A 16,336-nucleotide genomic window follows, 5' to 3' on the forward strand; every position below is an offset into this window, starting at 1 on the left:
TCGTTGGGTACTCTATTTGATATGGAGGCCATTCCAAAGCTTCATTACAAACCTATTTCTTCTTTATTTTTTTATCATTATTTTTTTTCCTCTGAGATTTATATTTGGCTTTTTTAAACATACACACAACAAAGATATGAACATTGGTTGGGTATCTGCATTGCAATTAGGTTTACTCATTAGTCCTTCTGCCTTCTGAAGTCTTGTATACAGCCATTATTTTCCATTTACCGCCCATTTGCCCTTCTTGTAGTCACAGTTTGGGTTAGTATACATCGCATTGATGTCTTAAATAATCATCCACCATTGGGCATTTGTGGGTGTATCTATTTTCCCCCAGTTCCTCGTAATAGCTTTTTCATATGCCACCTAAAATATTTTAATGAGGTATCTATCGTTTTTGTTTTTTAACCTGGATGTTAAGCTGTGTATAATCAGGCTGACCTCAGTGCTCCGGGTTGGGTTTAAAGTGTTAAAAGCTCAGCCAAGTGAAACACTATCATACCATTAATAGTTTTTAAAGCAAGTGGTGAAACCTTAACCTGAATTCTGAAATGGACTTGGATCCGGTGTAACAAGGTCAATACAGTTGAAATATGATCTAGTTGAAAGATGGCTGCAATAGTTGCTTGCGTTTCTGGGAATTTGTAAATCCACAACAATGTACAACATTCTTCCTTCACATAATTATAATAATAATATTAGACAGAAACACGGTTCTGCTTTGGCTCACACCATAGCTTTTCCTCTTGGTCACTGCACCCGATTTGATGTATAAGATAAGAATTGAATTTACAAACTGCAAATAAAATTAGGACAGGCGACTGTAGATCGTACCATTTCCAAACATACACCCAGGGCATTCAGAGTCATAATTCTATTATTTCTGCAAATAGTATTGTGTGGTAATAGTGCGCAAGTGTATTGACAATATTTAAGAAAATTATGCAAAAAATTATATTATTATTTATATTTACTGTTTTTGTTTTTCTATGTAAGAAATGATCAAGTATGTATATTGGTTCGTGTTACACTTTCCAATAGATTTTCATTTCATCTAATTCTGTTTAAGAACAGTAAAAATGTCAAATTAACAAAAAGAGGAAGAATACCAGGTCTGAAATATGAAGTTCCTGTTTGAATGTGTGCCTATTAAAGGATTAACCTTCACTCTGCTGAATAGATATGACATTAGAAGTTCACTTTTATATTAATATAGAAGGTTCATCCGACTCACATTTGTGCTTATCTTGATTAAATTATTGAACATTTAGAGGTTAATTTTGATCCTGTTTTGTGTGTGGTCATCGTTTGCATCAAACAGACCATTCATGTCGTAATAAAAAAGTTTTAATGCTTCACTGAAAAAACTGTAAAACTTAAAAAGTCAGACATTCAAGCAGCAGATAAATATAAAGATATAATTTTAAGAATGTTATGTTTGAGCTTAATTGGTGACTACACACACACACACACACACACACACACACACACACACACACACACACACACACACTCAGGTGAATCCCTATAATGTGATCATTTTGAATTGACGTGTATTTCTTTTCATCTGCTCAGATTTAAGAGCAGACTTGTGCTCTGATAATAACGAAGGTTATCTCGAGTGTCTTACTTTCGTGTGTCCTTGATCCATATGAATTATTTGAACATCAGGAAGGGGCCAGCGGAATTTGACTTGATCCATTTCCTGCAGTGTGAATACGGATTTCCTTAATATGTTCCCCAGTCCATTGCACTTAGCCTCGTCTGAATTTCCCCCTTGATGGCAAATTTTAATAGAAGCCAAAACAGGTTGTTATGATTAGAGAACTGGGCTTGTGTTGGTGATAGGAAATTGACTCATTTTATTGTTTTAAACCACATAAGGTTAAAAAAAACAATCCACCCTTGGAGTTGCAGAACTTGAATTGTTTTATCAGTTTTGTTTCACCTCAACAGATTGAGTTTGCAGCAGCTTCCAGGAAGTCTTAATATAGTTTTGGTTTTGACTGTGAGCACAGTTTGAGTGTCTGTTGAATGTATGGTTTTTACCAACGTGTCTGACCAAAACAGCCATTTTTCAAATCTATCTACATGCAAATGAAATAAGATTATTTGCTTGGCAAACTTTACTGTTAGAAAGATCTTGTTCCTACTGATACTCATATCAGAGGCTTTCATATGATTTACTTCACCTTGTTCTAAGACCAGCAGGAACATCATGGCCAATGGCAGGTCAGGGGTTATCATGTAGCACTTCCAACATTGGATGGGAATATGTGTGCAACTCCATTTGAATCGCACATTTCAGCGACAATTCAAGTCTAAGTGCTTTAGTAAAACAATGTAGAACAAACTATCAGAAAGGTTAATAAAAGCGTCAATAAAGACAATGACAATAGTACTACTCGTTTAATTCATGTGGCATTTTTCATAGTTATTGTTAACTGAAGTGCTTTCCAAGTGATTGGTCAAGGCACTAAAAGCAAAACAGTATAGTTTCATAAACACATAAAATTGAGTTCACAGAGCAAACAAAGATTAAGACCAAAGTACACTGCAAACAAGTTTAAAAGCTACAGATAAGCTACTGTAGTTCAAACTGCTGCAGAGATTCATGCTGATTTGTAGATGCTTGTCAAATACAGTTTGTCTCGTGGGAATCTCGTAAGTGGGACATCCACAAACAGACAAGTGGTTATAATGTTGTGTCTGATCAGTCGTAGATGTGAATCAAGCCGATAAGAGCACTCGTCAGCCATGAGGTGGTTGTGAGTCAAACTCACTGCCTCCAGCTTTGTTCAGCTCGGTTTAAAATGTGCATCCAAGCCAGATGATGCTCTTATAAGGTGCTGCTGCGGTGCAGACCAGATCCAAGAATTCTTCTTCAGTGAAACTTTCGAGACTGTGACTAAGCGCAATCTTCATATTTCCCAACCTGGATGACAGACTTTATGGTTTACCGGCTTTGTCGGACGACATGGGTACATATTTCCAAAATAAGTAATTTTGTAACCACAAAATCTGTGCTTCTAAATCAAGTGTTGGAACATGGACAACTCTGTATTTTTCTGCCCTCCACTGCTGTTTGTCCTGTCCGAAGAGCAAGGATGAATCAGGTCTGTGTTTCGGCTGCTTGTCTGAAAGTTGTTGGGCAATGCCATTCCCCATCTTTTCCACATTTTGCTATTGTATTGATGGAAGTCATGTCTTTATGAAGCGATTGAGCAGAACATTATTTTCACTTCGAAAATGAACGTCCTCCAGAGTTTATCAATCGATAGTCTTAAGTGCTGAAAATGCTGGAACTATTGATTAAAACAGTCACTGTGCTCTCAGCATACTGCTCACTCTCTCTCAGAGTGGCCTTCGCTGTCTTCAGTTCTAGTAATGGACCAACATAATTGACTTAATGGCTTTGCTTTCATAAGAATTATGATAATAACATTTTTTTTCTCCTGTAAATTCCTGAATTATAGGCATACTTTATGATTTTATTAAAAAAAACATCATCTCTCAGATTGTCATTTTTTCTGTCACATTTATTCAGTGCTGAAGTTGTGTTTGATTGACCACCCATGAAACCCTTTTACACTCTGTTGTTGATAGGTGTCGCTGGTGCAGTGGACTGAGAGCGTGGGCCTCACGCTGGTGGGGAGAGACCAGTCCTCCATGCAGCTGCGGACCCCTACTGGACAAATACTGAACTTCACCATCCTTCAGATATTTCCCTTCACCTATGAGAGCAAGAGGATGGGCATTATAGTACGAGTAAGTGTAAAGATAACAATTGTTCTGTGTCCTTTCTCTTTGCTGTGACTTGTATTGTGTTACTTGATTCCCCTGATTGCTCATAGATTACTCTGAGTCAGGATTGGTTGCTAGGATGTTTTATTCCTGCTTGGTTTAGACAAGAAAAACAGATTACGGTTGTCTGAGAAAAAAAACACACCTCATAACCTCTGACTAAATTTGGTGACTAACTCTATTTTTGTTGGCCAGAAAATAACTTGGGAAGCCTGGGATTCTTATAATGGACTTCTTTGTGATTTGAATGTTTGTTTTTACAAACCTCTTGTGAAAATCAAAATAAGTAAAGAATTTCTAGGCAACATGAAATCATACTGCACGTATCTCTTCACTTATGTAGATATGTACTGGATATATGCAGAGTTGTGTGTTTTCATTGTATAATGAGATTTACTTTTGTGGTTTTACCTTTGATAAACTGTAAGTGGACTGTTTTTGTAGGATGAATCGACGGGAGAGATCACGTTCTACATGAAGGGTGCTGATGTGGTGATGGCAGGCATCGTCCAGTATAATGATTGGCTGGAGGAGGAGGTACGTATCGACACTGATTTCTTCACTGTAACTCAAATATTAAGAGATTTGCCAACCTGCTTGAAACATCTATTTTTATAGTGTGGAAACATGGCAAGAGAAGGTCTGAGGGTACTCGTGGTCTCCAAGAAGTCCCTTACAGAGGAGCAATATCAAGATTTTGAGGTAGGCAACAACTCTGGAGTTTCACCCACATGGATGTCAAGCCGAGCGATGCGCTGAGTTTCAGATTTAACGTCAGATATACAAATATGTTGTTGACGTGTATACATAACTTCACATGCAGCATCAAACATTCTTTCTTGTTCGCCTCTTTTCAGTGAAGTTGTAAGCGGGTGAAAATGAAACAGCTCAATAGATCTTTCACAGTCGTGTCACATGAAACAAAATGTACAACTGTGGATTGATAGTTTGGGACGACATGTTCTGTATTTCAAAATGTCAAAGAAAGTAATTGGAGTAACCTCTGACCCCCCCCCCCCCCCAGCCCATCCAGCCCCCCCCCCCCCCCCCCCCCCCCCCCCCCCCCCCACACACACACAGACACACAAACACAGACCACACAGACCAGGCCCCACTCATTGTTTGAGCTGGGCAGGGCCGTCTCCCCTGCAGTTGATAGCCCCGGGCCCATGACTGAAGTGTATAATTGAGTGAGCAGAGCTGGTGGGCAGCAGTGAGTCATCAACTGAGTCACACACAGAGTTTGTGTTCCTGTATGACTCACACTCAGATTGTTTTTGCTTTATCTCACTCGCAAACTGCCCTGAAGCCTGAGCAGTAAAGATGGGGGTTTACCCATTGATTTAGTCAGTTTTGTATTTTACAGAATTGTAGGACAAGCTGGATGGGACACACCAGCAAGTTTATCTTGTTGAAATTTAGATTCCTTGATAAATGCACATGCAGATAGTGTGATATCTCATGGCTGCACAATTTTCCTCATTTATGTGACCACAGTGATATTATCTTCTTTTTCTGGCTCTCTCCCTTCGTTTGGCCCTCTAATCTTTCTTTCTTCATACCAATTCTAAACTCTCCCACTCACAATTTTCCCATCTTTTTGCAATTTCCCAGGCACGTTACGTCCAGGCCAAGCTCAGTGTCCATGACCGCTCTCTGAAGGTGGCGACAGTGATTGAGAGTCTGGAGATGGAGATGGAGCTGTTGTGTCTGACTGGGGTGGAGGACCAGCTCCAAACTGATGTCAGGCCCACCCTGGAGATCCTACGCAACGCAGGCATTAAGGTCCGTGGAGGGTAGATCAGCGCAACGCTGACTTTAGCGAGAAACTATGAAAAACATCAAAATATAGAAACAAAACACATGTTTTTCATGTCCGTCTGAGTAGAACTTTAATTTCTGTTTGATATATCTATCAGAGAAGTATATCCTCTGGCCCAGTACATTGTCGAGGTGCACAATTCACTTTCTTCTCTCTAGATTCTCTTTAACCTTAAAGAAAAATAATTGCAAACATCACATCACCAGCACTTTTCATACGTACTATTTATTTGAGTATAAAGCGGTACACTAACTCTTTATGAATGTATTTTTAACAGAACATACATTTTTAACTTAACTTTAACGTTTCTTTCACACTGCTGTGAGAAGCAGAAATTAAATTAAATTGAGTTCATCGCTAATGAATCCGGAACAAATAAATAATGCTGAATAATCTTAATAGTTAATGGTTAACAATAATCATAATGTCTTATCTCAAAGCACCCTAAAATCTTTATTGTGGCCACCATGTTAAAGAAATTGTGTTCTGTGATACCAGCACACAAGATGCATGCTGATTTGAAGTGTTGAAGAAATCAGAACTCTTTTGATTGTAACATATCTGCAGACTTTTGCTTTTTATGCACAGATTTGTTATTAAGTTATTTGATTAATTCATTGATGTCCATGTTTGTTTTGTTGGTTTGTTGTCAGGTTTGGATGCTGACAGGAGACAAACTTGAAACTGCAACATGCACGGCTAAAAACGCCCATCTGATCACCCGCAACCAGGACATCCACATCTTTAGACCCGTAAGTGCACATCCGAGTCTCATCTTCCTTTTTGAAGTGGATAAAAATTGATTTGATAACATAGCTAATCCCAGTTAGCGACACTCTCCTGACCCTGTCAGCCCACGGCCGCCCATGCTCTGCAACCAGAGGCCATTAGCTGGTGGTCATGCTGCCCCGCAGAGCTACGCACGCAGACCGAACCAGCGTCCGCAGCTGAATAAATCACCTCCCACCAGCCCAAGCATCCAAAACCACTGTCAAAGAGAACAAACAGGCCTTCGCTCAAACCGAGAGGAGAAACCAGCCGAACCACTCCCAGAGGGAACATGCAGAGGGTTCACTTCCTAATTTGTTTTGCAGGTTTCAGCCTCCCTCCCCACTTTGATAGTCCCCCTCTGCCTTCCCCTCTGGAGCCGTGCCAGAGCAGAAGGAGAGCCTGCCATGTAGGAAGGTTAAAACTTGCGTACAACTGCGGTTACTGGAAGAGAACAACAATGGTTGGCACGGCTTGAAAACCTCCGTCCCAGTGGACAGGGGAGTGCTGACTGGGCCTGCAACACATACATCTGGATTAGTTTCCTGGTGGCCACCAATGGCCTGATCCTGGATTGACGTATGAATCGTTAGTGGGAGAAGGATATGTGTACCAGAGCACAGCTCTTGTTGACAGATTAACACAGTGCCCTGTCAGAGCTGCATTTTTGGAGGATTTCTTAAGTCTATATTTAAACCCCACGCAATTGTGAGGAAACTCTTTACATCTGTATATTTTCCTGCTTCCCACTTTAACTTTTCAGATTTAGATAAGCAATAATAAGCTTGAGATGAAAATTTTCACAATAAATCTAATTTATGAAAATATTGACTAACGTCTTCAAGGAAATTGTGCTAAACAATCACAATTTTTGTAGTGCTGACTGTTTTTTACAACCTCTTATTCGAATATCAACAATTTAAACATAATTCTATGTATAATTCATGAAGTATGTGCAATTATAAAATCCACTTGAAAAAGACGCTTAGATTAAAACTGTTTAGTGAGTGCTCTGTTTAGAAATTGAGAATCCTTTCTGTGTGAAGTTTACATGTTCTTCCTCAACCTGCATGCTTTTATTCTCCTACCATCCAAAGACCTGCTTGTTAGTCAAAAACTGGAGACTTGGTGTGGTTGATGTTCTATCAGTCTTTATTAATTCGGCATGGAGCTGGTAAATATGGTAACCATATTTAAATTAGTAAATCATATTGTATTGTGATTCAAGCCAAATAAAATGATTGTCTTTGATGATCACGGTTCTCTGTTAATATTTGTGGGTTTGTGTTCGCACACGCATGCATCTTAAAAGTGGTCGGCATTTCCGCAGGTGACAACACGAGGGGAAGCCCACCTGGAGCTCAACGCTTTCAGGAGAAAGCACGACTGCGCCTTGGTGATATCGGGCGACTCGCTTGAGGTAACTGCGCTCCTGTGTGTCTAACCCTCATCCGACCGACTTATCTCTCCTTATAAAACTGTGACGTATCTTCATTGTGAAGCACGATAATATCAGTCCTACTGAGCTGTATCTGGAAGTGGTGTCTGTGGTTAGAGTCTCTCTCAAAAACCACAGTGGGAGCAAGTAACTGTAACTTATGCTCAGATGTTGGAGATTGAGCCGAGATCGGTTAAATGTGGTGGCCTGAGCTCCTCTCCTGTCCGTTCTCTGGGGGTTTCTTGCAGGTTTGCCTGAAATACTACGAGTATGAGTTCATGGAGCTTGCATGTCAGTGTCCCGCTGTGGTTTGCTGCCGATGCACCCCCACGCAGAAGGCCCAGATAGTCCGGCTGTTACAGGAGCGCACGGGCAAACTCACCTGTGCTGTAGGTGAGTGGAAAATGGAAACCATCCAACGTCTTTTTTTTTTCATTGGAAAGAATGAATTGCGTCGAGACCTTTTTAACAGCATTTCACTTTCCCACATTCTCATCAGTCTGTATTTATTCGTCTCAGCCACAAACCACCCTCATTTTTATCTTCTCCCCTTCAGTAGTCCAGTGTCCAGCCGTCTCAGTATTTGTCCAACAACAGGCAGTGTTCTTCATCACTTCATGATAACGATGAGTTTATCTTTCATGCCCCTTATTTTTCTCGCAATAGAGCATTTCTATAAACGCCAAAGGCAGGCATTAGGCTACTTATCATACTTTAACCCTTTAGTTAACACTTATACAAACAATTGTAATTTCTTTAAAGGATATTTTAGGACATTTTAACTCTTTAACTTCCTGCACACATCCTGCATGTATGAGTCATTAATGTGTAGCTTCACTCAAGCTGATTGAACAGTGACTTATTTAAGTGTGTTTAATTTAAAAAAAATTTTTTAAAAGTGCACTACATGAAATGTATTGTTTCCAAAAAACTGGACATTTGTTTAAAAATGGACATATTGTCACCTGATCTGGTTTTATGTGCAAACTAGTGCATTTAACTGAATATGATTATTTTATTTATACTGTATGTTATACATCCAATAACAACGATCACATTTTACTGTATTTTATTTTTATTTTAGGGGTCATGAGCCATTTAAAAGGCAGGGTTACTTTAACAGTAGGGAGCGATATGATTGGCTGTTATTTAAAATTAACTTCATCCTTTTTGAAAATAAAAGTGCAGGTTCAGTACTGTGCAAACGTTTAGGCCTATCGGAATGAACTGCCACTGTTGAGTCATGCAATATCAACAACAAAACATCCAACTGGCTCCTGGTTTACTTTGCACAGTAGTGCAATAATCCCACGCAGCAAATCTCAATCTGAGGATATTAAGACAAATCTTAAATTCAGGAATTGACGCTGTGGCTTCAAAGTCTCAGTTCTCGACTTCACATTGTGCTACTCACCAACCTGGGATTACTCCTGCCTTACCCATTACTGTACCTGCAGAAACTCAGTTACTCCGACGCCATGGTATAAAATTTGTATTTAACTGTGTCACAATATTCTCTGCTGTTAGAGTCGATTTGTTTCAACATTTGAAAGCCATTGAACACATCTCTGATACCTCTGAAAATATATTTTTGGGGATAGTCTTGAATAATTAAGCATAATATGGAAATTATACCATATACTTGTTTGTACAAATTATCCTTTGGTGATGGCTGAGTCATCCAGGTATCATCTTTGTTAGTGCTGGGCTTCTGAATGAATCTGGATGTCAGACAGTGTCAACGTCACAGTGCAAAGCATTATGGGATTGATCCACTGACCAATTGAGATGATATTCTTGGTGCATAGAAATCTGATCACTCTAAACAGAGTTCATGTAAACGGGACAATGTGTTCTCTTAATCAGAGGAAATCCAGCCAGATTGACCGAAACGGGCCGCTGTGAACTGCCTCTCACTTTCTTTTGATCTCTTAATCTCAACAGTCCATGAAATGTACACGCACACAAGGCTCGGCAAGCGATATGTATTGGTGAGTCACTCATGTGAATCCTGACACCTCCGTGGCTTTTGTCGTCTCTTAGGGGACGGAGGAAACGATGTCAGCATGATCCAGGAAGCGGACTGTGGCGTGGGAGTGGAAGGAAAAGTAAGTCTCTGTCCATCTCATTGCCTCACAGATTTTCACTCGGTGTTTCCTGCCAAGATCTCTCTCAACATTCGGAGGGTTGTGGAGGGACGTGCACACAGATGATTCCTCTTTTTGACTATCTATTGTCTGAGCAGAGGAAACAAAGATGGCAGGATGCTCTTGTACTTCTCATCAAACCGACTCTTTTAATTGTTACCTCAGATAGCGTCTTATTTTGGCATGCTTACACATTCTTGTACACTTTATTGAATTCAGTTGTTACTAACCTGGATGATTGCACAATGCAACGAGAGGAGCACCAGGTCATCCTTTTAATGAAGCTCATCTTTTTCCCCAATACGCCACATCAAGTCGTCCCTGCCTTTTGCCATCACACTTCATAATGTTACAATCTCAACCACAATAAAGGCTTTTAACTATTAATAAAAAAGAAGAAAAAAAATCCTATTTTATTTTGCAAATTTATGATTTTCTTTTATTCTACTTGCCAAGAGCACCTTCATCACAAACGAAAAGAATGAGCTTCCCCCCTCATTCTCGTCTCTCTTTAAGCAATAATTAATTTTTTACAAGATATTTTCGTTAACGACCGTTAAAATCCATAGACTATAAAAGAAAAACACTTTTTTCACACCTTGATACATTCAATTTAAATTTCTAATAAGTTCCATATGTATGACAATGATAAGAATGGTAAACAATGATGTGCTGATGTGTAAAGTTTGACAGCTCTGTAGCTTTCACATGCTGAAACTAGAGCCATGCTACATTTACAAACTGGCTGTATTTACAAGTTGTTGGTGATCTATTCCTGATCTACCAGTTCTTATGCTGTCCATGTAAATGATATTTTTAAAGAAGCTTTCTGATTATTAAAGCTGATCACAGTATGTGTTAAGTGAAAGGCACATATGCTCATATCTGTTCATCTTGCCTGTGTACTTAATTTTCTGTCTAACAGTATTCCCAACATTGTCATTTTTATTCTTAATGTATTATCAAATCCAAACAATACTTAGAAATGCAGAAATGAGTAGTTTCAGGGGTCATTTACTTGTACCAAGTAAGTTCTTAACTTCCTTACAAAGTCAAAGGAAATACAAAATGGACAAAAACCACTGGATTTTATATAAAACTTCACATTGTAATTGCAGTTTACGTTACAGTTTCTTTATGCAGTAGTAGTAATTGAAAATCTATCGGATTATTTTGATTAAAAGAAGCTTTATATCTGCGTTCTCAGTTTCTCAGCATCTGCCCTTCATGTGATGAGCGGTTTGGTGGCGTGTCCTCACTGTCCTCTGTGCTGTGTGTTTGACAGGAAGGAAAACAGGCCTCTTTGGCTGCTGACTTCTCCGTGACTCAGTTCAAACATTTGGGCCGTCTCCTCATGGTCCACGGTCGGAACAGCTACAAAAGGTCTGCAGCCCTCAGCCAGTTTGTCATCCACAGGAGTCTGTGCATCAGCACCATGCAGGTAAAAACCAACCAGAACACCGTGTCATTTATGTCTGCGCGCATGACTCAGGCTGGAATTATAACTGAGTGTTTTTTAATTGATTTGGCTCAATTTCTAGTTAAATTTCCAAAACCTCCAACTGGAACATGCTGTACCAATAATTTTAGCCTTGACATCTGTGGAATCTCTGTATGGAATAGGTTAATGCATCACATATTTGATTTGTTTTTCCTTTTACTTTGTCAACCGCACCGTTTGGCTTTAGTTGCATTGACAAATCTGTATTTATAATGTTTTTCATAAAAATCCTGTAATTTGCATGGACAACATTTGGTTCCCAACCTAGTGGCGAAGACTCACCAAGCGGGGGCCTGAGTCGTCTCCTGATTGGATGATGTCAACAAAAACCACTATGAAATGGAGTTTTTTTTTCTTTAGAACCTGAAAAACTGCCCAGTGCTTTAATTTGAAAGTATTCTGGTTCTGTATAGATTTGGATGCATTAAAGTATCCCTCCCTCCCAAAATAAGAGGCTTTAATGCACTACTGCTATCTGTTCACTACACATCCTCACCTTGGTAATAAAGTTAAAATGAGGTTACATTAATGCTTTGATTCACTCGCCAGCTAATACAAGGGGGTTTTGAGAGTGTTGAAACTGAAAGAGTTGTCCAGACACTGCTGACCTTTTGATAACACGAGCCAAACCAAAGCATAACGTTTTAAAATAACTGACAACAAAGTAAAAAAAAAAAAAGAAGTAAAAAAAACCTCAAGTTTATGCACGGAAATAGTTGTTTTGCTCACTTGCAACACTAAAATCTACATTTGAGGAGAAAAAGAGGGATAAAGCAGGTCAGGTTTCACGGGTGGTCATGGAAGGGTGGGGTGCGAGATGACTCAGAGGAGGCAGCCAGTGGTGCCCTTCCACGCCGACCCTCCCACCCCACAGCGTTCCCTTGTCCAATTCCCATGTCCCAGTCCAACCTCAGCCTCCGCTGCACAGGGACAGCTCATGACTCACTGCATCATGGACTTTGGGGCTTTCAGGGAGGCCCTCCTCCACATGTGTCACATTAACACCAACCACAGCTGCAGCTCTGACCTGTCTGCGTTGGGACGGCAGGCTGGACGGCTGGCTCACTAGTTGACATCTCACTGTTGGCATCGTCCTTATACTCATCCTAGAATTAGTCATTGTAGTGTGATTCTCTGCAGCGGTAGCAGTGAAATGCTAGAACAAACATTATTGCGTTTTAAGTGTGGGCTTGCTCCGTCAGTGTGGTCACTGTTGGATTTATGTGCCGACATGTCATTGTGATTATAATAAAACATGAACTCTTCTGTTTTATTTCTTGCTGCTTCAGTTAAAAAAGTAATGTTTGAAGCTTTATTTTTGGTATTGATATAAAAGCTGTTTTCTCTGGTTCTCTTCCCCCCCCCCAGGCAGTTTTCTCCTCTGTTTTCTATTTTGCCTCGGTCCCACTCTACCAAGGATTCCTGATTATTGGGTGAGAATCAAGATGTGAATGTCGATGACTTATCGAGAGAGCATTTGGCTGTCTCGCTTTCCTGGCATTTCCTCTGTGTGTTACAGCACTGGTTAAATGTGGGAAGGGGAAAAATTGAAAAAAAAAAAAAAAAAACTCTTACAATGTGACGCATTTTGCCATTTTAATCCGGGCAATATCCATGACACTCAGTTTTGTCTTGTTTCAGTTACTCCACTATCTACACCATGTTCCCAGTCTTCTCCCTGGTTTTGGACAAAGATGTCAAGTCGGAGGTTGCCATGTTGTACCCAGAGTTGTATAAAGATCTCCTGAAGGTTTGGAATATGTTACCTGACTGCCACATTATGTAGGAAGCCAGAAATCTGATTCTGTTGTTTTCTCTTTACAGGGTCGCCCACTATCTTTCAAGACATTTTTAATTTGGGTTTTGATAAGTATCTATCAAGGTAAGAGGAGAACATACACAATTATCCATCCCCTGTGTGCACATTCATTTTCTTCTTGTTATGTCTATTGATACTTAACAGTTTGTAGAGGTACAAGACCTCAGAGCATATAAGTATAAGGAGCACGTCAGTCATTTCTTGTTGGCTGTATGTATTTATGGGTTTCATTACAACATAGCCATGTCACTGCACTTTCAATTCTAGGAAAGATGACACTTCTTGACAATTCAATTCTTAAAAAGCAGAGGCGACTATTTGTTTTTAACAAACCCCCAACAGATCTGAGGTGTTCGCTTTCTGCCCAGAGCAGTTGGAGGAAAGTGAAGAAGAAAGTGATTGACCAGATAACACAAACAAACAGGTCCATATCGGTTGACACCCTGCTGACTAAAGATTAAAGATCCAGCAGGGCAGAAGAGACTACAGCAGAGAAAGTTAGTGACATATGAATATATTAAGAGCAAGAAAAGGAGAGAAGTTTGGTCCAGTGAAGAAGGATGAAGTCTAAACTGAAAACAGCTTAATGGTCCTGGGTAACCTGAGCCTGTCTGAAAGAAAAGTAAGAAGCCTCGCAAATGAAGGAATACATATCACCATTTTTACCAGCCGGCAGACTAATTGTATGTCAGAAGTGAGATGATTTCCTTTGTGAAAAAGAGATATGTTCACTACAATGTAATAACAGCCAAGATTTCTTCTTACTGTACAACGTAAGAGCACAGATATTGATGATAAACTTTGACCATCAGTGTTTTTTATTCGGGTTTTTTCCTTTAATTCATATAAAAATTATGAGTGAATGAAACCATTCACTCACAGAGACGTTCAGCTACTTACTGTTTGTATTCGACTTGCCAATAACTGCAGTAAATGACGTTTTCATTCATTCATTCTGCATGTCAACATATTTGTTGAGTCAGATGGACCCCTGGTTTATGTTGACAACAGGTCGTATTTCACTTCATTGTTCCAACATTACATCATATGTGCCAACAACAGGCCAGAAGTCAGAAACATGAAGCTCAAAAATCCCTGTAAAATGACTAAAAACAACAACGTCCAGGGTATGACAATATAAACGCTCCACGCAGGAGTTGAAACCTTTTACTTGCTGATCCACCTCTTACTCAACTGGCTACGGTCAAGAGCTGCCGGGTGTCTTTCCTGTCGAGGTTATAACGATGGCGGATCCTGAACTCGACTCGAAACGTTGTGGCCTCTGCTTTCCTCCACAGGGAGCATCATCATGTACGGGGCCATGCTGCTCTTCGAGTCAGAGTTCGTCCATATTGTGGCCATTTCCTTCACCTCCCTCATCCTGACTGAGCTGCTGATGGTGGCCCTGACCATCCAGACGTGGCACTGGCTCATGATCGTCGGCGAGCTCCTGAGCCTGGCGTGCTACGTCGCCTCGCTCGTGTTCCTGCACGAGTTCATCGGTGAGTGACGGCGACTTTGTCTTTTCATAGAGACGAACGGACAAGCGCGTTTCAATGCAGGACGACTGGTGTTGTTGTGCTTTGGTCGACCTTGAAATAGTGCGTCAGCATTCACCAGTAAGCCAGTCCCGCTCGTTCACGTCGCGTCTCCGGTGGACAATTAGCCGTGGTATGTTAGATAGTAGGAAGTGTAAAGGTGAGCGTATTGACAAACCGTCCTGGTGTGGATGAAATTCCAAAAAAGGAAATGCCAAGAGTCCAGTTCGTTTCCTGCAGACGGCCGAGGTTTATGTGTTTATCACAGTGGAAGCGTGTCTGGTAGAAAAACAGAGTCAGATTGGAACACATTCATTCACGTTGGAGCTTCTTAGACAAAAACAAGTTTTATAGCAGAGTAAGAGTCTGTTGTTACACTTTATCTCACTCTACACTCCACTTGTTGCCAGGCTGTTGGACGTCTTATTTACTTCAGTTGTCAGAAAAGTCAGCTGTTTATAGTCATGCCACATTAAGATGCGTGACATATACGAATCTCCGACCGAGAGCTGTTCAAGTCTTTATTTTCAGCTTTATGTTGGGTGTGGAGTTCCATTTTCAGCCGACAACCTCCACCACCAAGGACCATGACTGCCGTGTGGTCAAGGGCACGCTTTCTGGACGTATTTTCTCCCTCTTGAAGTCGGACAAGAATAGATTTTAAAGGCTATTCTTCTGTTGCATTTCCAGTTCACAAACTTAATTGGACATTTTCCAAGATTTATTTTCCCTTTCTCCAGAAGTCAAAGCACGCCAGCAACATTTAAAGTCAGAAAAAAACTTTCTAGATTCTACCAGAAGTGTCCAAACTGAGGTGTGCCTCTTGGTTGAGTTGAGGGTCGAAGGTGTGTGTTGGTGTCCTAAAAACATCAAGATTGTGGCTGTTGCAGTTCGGCCCACTTGTGAACACGGTCAGCAGCTGAAGTTTGACTCACAGAAGCAAGTAAAGTCTTTGTAAAGCCCAAATAAAAGTGTTGTGACTTCCCCTCTCCAGGGAAAACTAAATGACTTAACCACCAGGCCCCATGTGAATGACTAAAGGAATCCCCGAGAATAATAAAGTAGGTCACAGAATCATGTTCTCTAATCCTCTCCTCCCTGCAATGAAATGGAGGGGGCGTGTTGGTGGGCGGGGCTAAAACCACTCCCAGTCAAAAGTGCAGCCTTCCCTGAAACACTAGGAGCCTCACAATGAATGGAGACCAACGTCAGCAGTTTAATATACGCACAACTCCTATATTTCCCCTCAGTTGTAGTCCAAGAAAAAAAATCATCAAATCCTGAAAATGTTCACATTTTATGAACTTTTTACAAAATATCGTCAACTTGAGATTTTTTTATTGGGTAAAGTGCAATCTGACATCCCCTGAGCCGCAGTGTTTTTCCTCAGATAGAGAGTGTGAAGTGGATTTCCTTCTTTAGAAGTTGGTGGTTCGGCCCCTGGTTCAAAGAGCAGCGGCAGGGGGATTCAAACCAGCAAACTTGTCCTTTTCCAG

The 16,336-nt window shown here is 40.4% G+C and overlaps 1 protein-coding gene across 2 annotated transcripts in view; it reads left to right on the forward strand.

The window, feature by feature from the left end:
- Positions 1-16,336, forward strand: part of atp9a (ATPase phospholipid transporting 9A) — a 34,021-nt gene that overhangs the window by 15,669 nt on the left and 2,016 nt on the right. For both annotated transcript variants that reach the window (XM_080469029.1, XM_080469030.1), the window contains exons 15-27: positions 3,610-3,771; positions 4,252-4,344; positions 4,426-4,509; positions 5,422-5,592; positions 6,283-6,381; positions 7,728-7,817; positions 8,084-8,228; positions 9,879-9,943; positions 11,268-11,423; positions 12,852-12,916; positions 13,125-13,233; positions 13,308-13,365; positions 14,601-14,804. In XM_080469029.1, coding sequence (XP_080325155.1) covers positions 3,610-3,771; positions 4,252-4,344; positions 4,426-4,509; positions 5,422-5,592; positions 6,283-6,381; positions 7,728-7,817; positions 8,084-8,228; positions 9,879-9,943; positions 11,268-11,423; positions 12,852-12,916; positions 13,125-13,233; positions 13,308-13,365; positions 14,601-14,804 — 1,501 coding nt within the window. The remainder of the gene's footprint in view (positions 1-3,609; positions 3,772-4,251; positions 4,345-4,425; positions 4,510-5,421; positions 5,593-6,282; positions 6,382-7,727; positions 7,818-8,083; positions 8,229-9,878; positions 9,944-11,267; positions 11,424-12,851; positions 12,917-13,124; positions 13,234-13,307; positions 13,366-14,600; positions 14,805-16,336) is intronic.

Source organism: Lipophrys pholis, assembly GCF_963383615.2.
Source record: "Lipophrys pholis genome assembly, chromosome: 8".
Taxonomy (NCBI): domain Eukaryota; kingdom Metazoa; phylum Chordata; class Actinopteri; order Blenniiformes; family Blenniidae; genus Lipophrys; species Lipophrys pholis.